We start from the raw sequence: 8,894 nt of genomic DNA, 5'->3' as shown, positions 1-8,894 counted from the left end.
GAGATGTCCTTGGTGAGATTCTGAAAGGCCAAGACGGGCCAGGTCCCACCCAAGGAAATCCAGGTCCCTGGGGTCTGGCTGAGGCTGGACAGCCACTGGGCAGCCACACTGTGGCAGGCATATTGTAGAAGCAACTCTGGGGCCAGTGAGGTCCCTTTCCAGCAGAGGGTCTGTCCTTCTGCCCACCAAACGAAGCCTCCCAAGCCCCCAGGGTCCCTTTCTTGGTTGGACAAATGAGGCTGGTTCCTTGTGCCAAGTCGATGCTGGCTGAGCCGCAGACTTGCCAAGGCCCCAGCCTTTCTCTGGGCTCAGTTTTCTCCCCTGTCCAAGGCCGGCCCGAGGTGCCCGCCAGCTCTGGCAGTCTGTCTTTGGAGGCCAGGCTGAGGCCGGCTAGGTTCGCTGAGCCCCGTTCAGGAGGTCTGTGAGCTCCCCGATGTATTTGATGGTGTATTTCAGAGTCTGGATCTTGGTGAGAGGCTGACCCCGCTGGCTTGTAGACCGGGGGCAGGTAATTGCGCAGGGTTGTGGAGGGCATCAGCCAGGGCCCTCATCCGCAGTTTCTCGCGCTCGCTGGCCTTCCGCCGCCTCTGGGCTGACATCCTGACCTTGGTGCCCTTCGGGGCCTTGCCGGGGCCGGGACTCTGCAGGTAGGGGGAGGGGAAGGCCAGCATGCCGCAGGTCACCAGGCTGCCGCCCCCGCCGCTGCCACCCTCGCCGGCGCTGTGGCCACAGGCCAGGCCGGCCGCCCCGGGGTGCGCAGGCGAGGAAGATGAGGCAAAGGATGGTGTGGGAGACAGGCTCTGAGGGGAGCCCGCCCGGCCCAGGGCAAAGGAGCCCGGGTTGTCCTTCCAGTCCCCAAGAGGAGAGAAAGGCCGGGCTGGAGCAGGCCAGACCCTCCTCGAGGCCCAGCAGCGTCTCCTGCAGTTTGTCCCATCCTGCCCGGCGGCTGCGAGAGAAGACGCCTCCAGGCAGCGGCCGGCTGGCAGTCTGCAGGGGCCGGCAGCCGGGCCCCTCTTTATGAGGTGGGAGACCCTGGGGAAGTGGCACCTGAGGCCGGGCCAGGGGAGTTCAAAGGGGAGCCCAGAGGCTGGAGCCTGGGCAATGAACTCCTCAGGTGTTACTTTCTCCTCATTTCCAATTATCGCCCCCCAGTGAAAATGCCTTTAAACAGAAGGGCCCCCAGAGAAGAAATAAGGCATGATCTCGCTGTAAGGAAACCAATTAGCCTGTGGAACGGGACTTCGCATTAGATTGTGGGACCAATTAAGGGAAGAGCCAAAGAAAACAAACTGGGCTGATGGGGGCAGGGGCTGGAGCGGAGGCTCTATCCAGGCCTCCCCATCCCGGGAGCAGCCCCTAAGAAGAGGAGAGGAGCCAAGAGAGGCTTATTGCCAGGGGAGGAAACTGAGGCACAGGGAGGGCCCAGCAAGTGTCTAGGGCAGCTCAGCTTGACTCCAGGTAAGCCGTGTCCCCTGGAAGCAGCATCCTGAAGCATTGGCACTGCCCAGGGTTAGAGCATCCGCATGGCCCATGGCCCATGGAGAGTCCTGCCATGCAGAGAAGGACAGAGTGTGAGCACAGCACACTGGGGGCCAAGGGATGAGGGTGGAAGGAGCAGAGGAGGCCTGGCTCACAGCCCAGCTCCTCCACTTTGGGCCGCCTCATCCCTCTCTGAACCTGTTTCTCTATCAGTAAAGTAAAGGTATTGGACTCTGAGGTCTATATTCCAAGGATGCTTCCTTTACTGGTGTTCTAGAGGTTCCCTGAGGTTCTCCCAGCTCTAAGGTTCTCTCTTCTAAGTCTCTCATAGCTCTAACATCTTATCTTTTTCACTGGAAGGACATTCCCTGTTCCATGTTCCAAGGGACCTCCCAACTCTGACCTCTGTCCTCTGGTCCTAGACTCTCTTCGAATGTGCCAGGCGGAGCCCCATAGATTTGGTTCTATGTGAGCCAGGCTCTTTCCCTCAGAGAACCTAAATCCTAAACCAGGGTGTCAGTGTTGGATCAGGATGCCTGTTGATGGCCCAAAGACTGCCCAGTCTTGTCAAGACTTTTCCCAAATACAGATGAAGAATCACAGACAATTCTTTGAGGCTTTTAAAGCCATAGAGAGCAATAAACGTCCAAGTCTGGAAGCAGCAACCTGGGGCAGAAGAGAGAGCAGGGGACCTGGAGTTAGGAAGACCTGAGTTTGAATTCTCCCTCAGACACTTCCTAGCTGCCTGACCTTGGGCAAGTTGCTTAATCTCTGCCTTCATTTCTTTTTGTTTGTTTTTTGGGGCATTTTTTTGGTGAGACAATTGGAGTTAAGTGACTTGCCCAGGGTCACACAGCTAATAAGTGTCAAGCATCTGAGGCTGGATTTGAACTCAGGTACCCCTGACTCCACGGCCGGTGCTCTATCCACTGTGCCACCTAGCTGCCCCTGCCTTCGTTTTTTCATCTGTAAAATGGAATAATAACAGCACCTGCCTCCCAGAGCTGTTGTGAGGATAAAGTAAGATGACAAAAGTAGAATGCTTTGCCCAGCTTAAGGGGATATGTAGATGCTAGCTTTTATTATTTCCCTGAACTATACAACCCCTCAGTCTGAGATTCAGTCTGAGAGGGGTGAGAATGGGCTTTGAGATCCTCCAAGTGTGTTTCTGACAGCTAACACCAGTGTTTGTATGGCTGGACACTGAGTTATGCCTTCAAAATGGTTCTTTTCATTTTTTGATGATTATTGAAAGGGGAAGGAATGCAGAGAAACACTCAGACTTGGAAGGTGGGGTCTTAGAAGGGAGTATGCAGAATGTCCATACTTCCTTTTTTTTCTTTCCTCCCTACCCTAGAGATGGTCACCATTAGACACAAATAGGTGCATAGATATTAAATCATTCTATCCATACTTCTATTTATCAGTTCTTTCTCTGGATATAGATAGCATCTTTCTTCATATGTCTTTTTTTCTGTTTTTGTTTTTTGCGGGGCAATGGGAGTTAAGTGACTTGCCCAGGGTCACACAGATAGTAAGTGTCAAGTGTCTGAGGCCAGATTTGAACTCAGGTCCTTCTGAATCCAGGTCCCATGCTCTATCCACTGTACCACCTAGCTGCCCCCCCTTTTTTGTTGTTTGTATTTTCCCCTGGGCAATGAGGGTTAAGTGACTTGCCCAGGGTCACACAGCTAGTATGCATCAAGTGTCTGAGGGGGGATTTGAACTCAGGTTCTCCTAAATCCAGGGCCAGTGTTTTATCCACTGCACCACCTAGCTTCCCCCTCTTCATATGTCTTTTATAGTTAATTTGGGTATTTATAATAGGCAAAATAACTTATTAACTCTAAGTTGTTCTTAAAACAATATTGCTAAAGCTTGCATAAACAAAAGTTGAGAACTATCTTTACATGTAACTGGAAAAAAATAAAATACTTTATTAAAAAAATATTGCTGTCACTGTATACAGTGCTCTCTTGGTTCTGCTCATTTTGCTCTTCATTATTTCATGCAAGTTTTCCCATGTTTTTCTAAGACCATTGAGCTCATCATTCCTTATAGCACAATAGTATTCCATCACAATTATATACCACAACTTGTTCAGCCATTCCCTGATTGATGGACATTCCTGCAATTTCCATTCTTTGTCACACAAAGAGACCTGCTATAAACATTTTAGAACATATGGGTTCTTCTCCTTTTTCTATAATCATTTTTGAAGTAGTGATGATGCTATATCAAAAGGTATAGGCAGTTTAATAACTTTTTAGGCATAATTCCAGATTGCTCTCCAAAATGTTTGGATTAGTTCACAATTCCAACAATAATGAATTAATTAGTGTCCCAGTTTTCCACATCCCCACCAACACTTTTCGTTTTCCCTTTCAATCATTTTGGCCAATCTGGTAGATGTAAAGTGATACCTCCAGGTTGTTTCAATGTGCCTTTCTCTAATCAATAATGATTTAGAACATTTTTTCGTATCATTTTTTTGTTTGTTTTTACAGGGCAATGGGGGTTAAGTGACTTGTCCAGGGTCTCACAGCTAGTGTAAAGTGTCCAATGTTGGATTTGAACTCTTATATGACATTTTTTTTCATAAATTTCATAGAAATTTATGCAACTTTGTTGTATATTTAAAAGGAATAGCAAGTTGTGCATAGAAGACATGTAGTGTCATGAGCAATCATCTTTTTATTATACTGTTATGGAAATGCTTGTTTTATTCCATAAAGTAAAAATAAAATAACTTTTACAAAAAGAATGTCCATGCTCCCAGGAATGTTGGAGAACGTTAAGTCTAATTCTTTGGTCTTAAGAAAAAAATGAAGCCCAGACATGGGAAGAGCTTTACCAGAGTCACATAAAGGAGCCGATATTTGAAACCCAATTCCCCCCTCCAGCTGTGGAGCCCTTCCACTTCATGATGCCGTATTTACTTCTCTTCGTTTTTGTTTTGAGTTCTAAGATAACTGAAAATTTTCAAGTTTCCTTTCAGAAAAAACCATTCCACCCGACTATCTCTATGCTGTCATTTATGGTCTCCACAGCACCGAGACAATGACTCTAGTTTTTTAAAGAAAATGTTCTTTATCCGCTAGACTTTGGCTCTTGGTGACTCCTATTCCCAACCAAGCCCTTCTACTGGTGATCTTTAAAAGTGAGAGCTGGAACTGCCCCTGGAGACCAGCTGGTCCGACCCCTTCATCTTTCCAAGGAAGAAATACAAGCTAGTAGCAGTAACAGTAGTGATGATTGACGGTGATGACAGTGATGCTGGCATTTATATAGGATTTCAGTGTTCTCTACACATGGTCCTTGCTGCAAGTTATGACATCACCCTGATGTCATTGTCCTCTTGGAGAATGAAGGACAAACAACAACAACAATTCTAAGACTGAGCCTCTATGTTTTCAGGGAGAGATTATGCCCGCATTTTGGGAGTGATGTTTTTATACTAACTCTTCTTACTATTTGTTGTTGTTATTCAGTCATTTCAGTCATGTCTGATTCTTCATGACCCCATTTGGGGTTTTCTTGGCAAAGATAGCAAAGTGGGTTGCCATTTCCTTCTCCAGCTCATTTTACAGATGAGAAATAGAGGGCAACAAGGTCACAACTTGGCCAGGGTCACACAGCTAGTAAGTTTCTGAGGCCAGATTTGAACTCAGGAATTTCAAAATCTATCCATTGCACCAACTAGTTACCCTTTCTTACTTCTTACTATAGCATCTTAGTAAATACCCTCTCTAAAAGCCAATGAAGGGGGCAGCTAGATGGCGCAGTGGTTAAAGTGCTGGCCCTGGATTCAGGAGTACCTGAGTTCAAATCCGGCCTCAGACACTTAACACTTACTAGCTGTGTGACCCTGGGCAAGTCACTTAACCCCAATTGCCTCGCCAAAAAAATAAATAAATAAATAAATAAATAAATAAATAAATAAATAAATAAATAAATAAATAAATAAATAAATAAAAGCCAATGAAGGGGCAGCTAGGTGGCACCCCAATTGCCTCGCCAAAAAAATAAATAAATAAATAAATAAAAGCCAATGAAGGGGGCAGCTAGATGGCGCAGTGGTTAAAGTGCTGGCCCTGGAGTCAGAAGGATCTGTGTTCAAATCCAGCCTCAGAAATGTGATACTTACTAGCTGTGTGACCCTGGGCAAGTCACTTAACCCCAATTGCCTCACCAAAAATAAATAAACAAAAATTTAAAATAATAATGAAATAACTTTTAAAAGTGGGGGGGGGGCAGCTAAGTGGCACAGTGGATAGAGCACTGGCCCTGGATTCAGGAGGATTCAGGAGTTCAAATCTGGCCTCAGACACTTAACACTAGCTGTGTGACCTTGGGCAAGTCACTTAACCACTTAACCCCAATTGCCTCACCAAAAAAAAAAAGCCAATGAAATCTGGATAACTGGTCATCAATGGGAGACATGCCTTAGGGGGTTTTGAGGGACAATATAAAAACCTCCAGGGCTATGCCTTAGAAACCTCAGGAGGAGGAGCAACCATGTTCAGGGGCCTGGCCCTTCAGTATGACTGGGAGTTGAGGAAGTTGCTTCAGAGGGGCCACTTTCTACCTGCAGAAATTTCTAGGAGGGGAGGCATAAGCAGCTGGGGAAATCCAGGAAGGGTCCTTGTAGGAGGCAGAGGTGCAGCTGAGCCTTGAAGGAAATGAGGGATCCTAAGAGGAGGTCAGGGATGAGAGATGAAGCACCAGAGCCGAGGGATAGTACAGGGCTCGGTTGGCCAGGTTATAGATTGGGCAAAGGGGAGCAAGGTCTACTCATCCTGGAAAGGTTGGCTGGAGACAGACTGTGAAGGGTTTTGAATGCCCCCAAAAGGAATCCATGGTCAATTCCAGAGGCCAAGCACTCAGAAACTCGTGCCAGACCTGCTGGACTTGTGTAGAAATGACATATCCCCGTATTATCTAGTGTGGATCAAGCAAGAGGCATGTACTACCCACTGAGTCTGTCCTATGTGCTAGGCACTGTGCTAAGTGCTGGTAATGCAAAGAAAGGTGAAAACAGTCCTTGAGGAGCTTAAAATCCAATGGGGGCCATGAAAGTAATGAGGCACATACATTTAGTAAGCACCTATTAGCTGTCGGGCACTGTGCTAAGAACTGGATCTGTAAATGATACCTATAATGCCAATAGGAAATTATATGGCAAAGCAGAGTGGGGAGAGGTGGGACCACCTTTGGCAGAAAGACAGAAGGGAGACTATGGGGTGGAGATGCAGAGAGAGAGAGAGAGAGAGAGAACGAGCATCCCAGGCATGAGGGCCAGCCCGGCAAGGCATGGAGTTGGGAAGTGGAGGGAGCGCCTTGTGCTAAGAAAGCCAGGAGGCTGGGTGTCTCTGGATTGTACAGCCCATGGAGGGGAGGAAGGGGGAAGACCAGACAGGGAGGGTGGGGCTGGGTTGCAAAGGACTTTGAATGACAACCAGAGGATTCTGTATTTGATCCTGGAGGTTATTGACAAGGTGGGAGCTGAGCTGTTGGAAAATCCCTTTGGCAGCTGAGTGGAGGATAGATCGAGGTGAGGAGAGGAGAGGCAGGGAGAACCATTAAACTGAATAGATCAAAACAGATGATCCTCCAAAATGAATGACTCTACTCCCCTCATATGAACCATAAAATACACATGGAAAATATCAAAATCCAAATGGAAATAACCAAACCTGTTTTTTGGAGGGGGAGGGTGGGAGATAGGACAACAGGGGAGACCAATGGCCCTTTATCTGCATAAGCAGACCCACATTTGGTGAATTTCCCCTCTTCCTACTTCTTTCTGCTTCATCTCCTTAGGGGTCCGACAGCCTCAAGGTCACGTTGTCTTGCTAGGATGACATTCCCAGTGGTTCAGTCAGAAGTCACCTTGGTGAGAGAACACACTTCGGAGAACCCAGAGGCATTTGGGCCCAGGCTGGGGCCATGCCTTGGCTGCATTTCCATTGTGCTGTTTGAAAGCTTTTGAACTACTTGTCTCATTGATCCACAGCTCTTTTCTTGTCATCACTGGCCTTAGCTTCTGCCAAGTATCGCTCCTTTAACTCTCAAACAGGAGACACTGTCTATTGCTTGAGAAGTGCTAGGAATTGAGAACTTTTCCAAGAGACAATGAGGTTTCAGACCCCAGCTTGGTCTCAGTTTTCTCTAGGTATCCTCGATGCATCTGCTATTTTTATTTTTGAAAGCTTTTGCGATGATGCTTGGAGAGGACCTTCAGAATCCTATGGCATTTTTCTACACCACAGAAGGCAGATGACTCTCCTCATTGAGTAGCTCAGCTCTTCACTTGATTGCAGAATTCCAGTGGGTGCCATCATGGTTCTTGGACATATATAGTGGACATCAGAACTGGTCAACTTTTTTTTTTTTTAGTGAGGCAATTGGGGTTAAGTGACTTGCCCAGGGTCACACAGCTATTAAGTGTTAAATGTCTGAGGCCAGATTTGAACTCAAGTACTCCTGACTCCAGGGCTGGTGCTGTATCCACTGCGCCACCTAGCTGCCCTGACTGGTCAACTTTTAATAAACTGATCAGGAAGTCTGTCCTGACTCATTTTTATTCATCACTGAGTATTCTGTGTGCAAAGCAAGTCATGGTAACAATAGTCAGATGGAGACTTGGTCTGTGGCTCTGGGAGCCCAGACACTATTATAGCAAAAATGAACTATTTACAACATTCCTCTGATCTGCCAACCTAGTTATCCTGTCAAAAAAAAAAAAAAGAAAAAAAAGAAAAAGCAATTAGTCTGGCATGTTATACCCTTTGACAATTTAACTTGATAAACATCAACATGACCATTTCCATTTACTAACAGGAAATGAAGAGTTTTGATGAGGCCATGTGGGGTTTCTGTGATGACTGCTTCTCTTTCTAGATATTTACTGACTATCCCTTTGTAATAAATGTTGCATCATTTTGCCAGGAGCCCATGTCAAACTCACTGGCTCATCATTTTCAGAGCCCACTCTCTTCTCTTCCATGTATAAATCAAGACGTTGGCTCTTCTCCTGTTCTGCAGTAGCTCTTCCATTCTTCATGTCCTGAGGAAGGTCACTGACAAAGGCTCCTGTGCTATTCAGGACACTGGGATGAAGCTTGAATGGCACTGGGGATGACCTCCTGAAGGGCCCTGAGCCCATATCCTCTTTCCGTACCCTCATTTTCAATCCCCTGTTGGCCCTGGTTATTCTGTCCTTTCTAGACTGAAGAGCCTTGTCCTTGAAAGAGAAAATGGAAACAAAATAAGGGTCAGCCAGCTTTGGTTTCTCTCCATCCTTTGCCCCTTCTGCCCAGGATTTTCTTATATCTATTTTATGAGTAGCTAGGGCATGTCAGTGCACAGAGTGCCAGGCTTGAAGTCCGGAAGACTCATCTTTCTGAGTTCAT

At 46.7% G+C, this 8,894-nt stretch overlaps 1 protein-coding gene across 1 annotated transcript; it reads right to left on the bottom strand.

Moving 5' to 3' along the window:
* Window positions 1–390: 390 nt before the first annotated feature.
* Window positions 391–8,668, bottom strand: MSGN1 (mesogenin 1). Its single transcript, XM_043981313.1, is given in 5 exon segments — window positions 391–492; window positions 494–523; window positions 525–854; window positions 856–1,047; window positions 8,450–8,668. Coding segments are annotated over 5 exon segments (873 nt in total).
* Between the last annotated feature and the right edge of the window lie 226 nt (window positions 8,669–8,894).

The sequence above is a fragment of the Dromiciops gliroides genome, chromosome 2, assembly GCF_019393635.1.
Source record: "Dromiciops gliroides isolate mDroGli1 chromosome 2, mDroGli1.pri, whole genome shotgun sequence".
Taxonomy (NCBI): Eukaryota; Metazoa; Chordata; class Mammalia; order Microbiotheria; family Microbiotheriidae; genus Dromiciops; species Dromiciops gliroides.
Note: the sequence above shows the minus strand (reverse complement) of the source record. Positions and strands in the feature narration are given on the sequence as shown.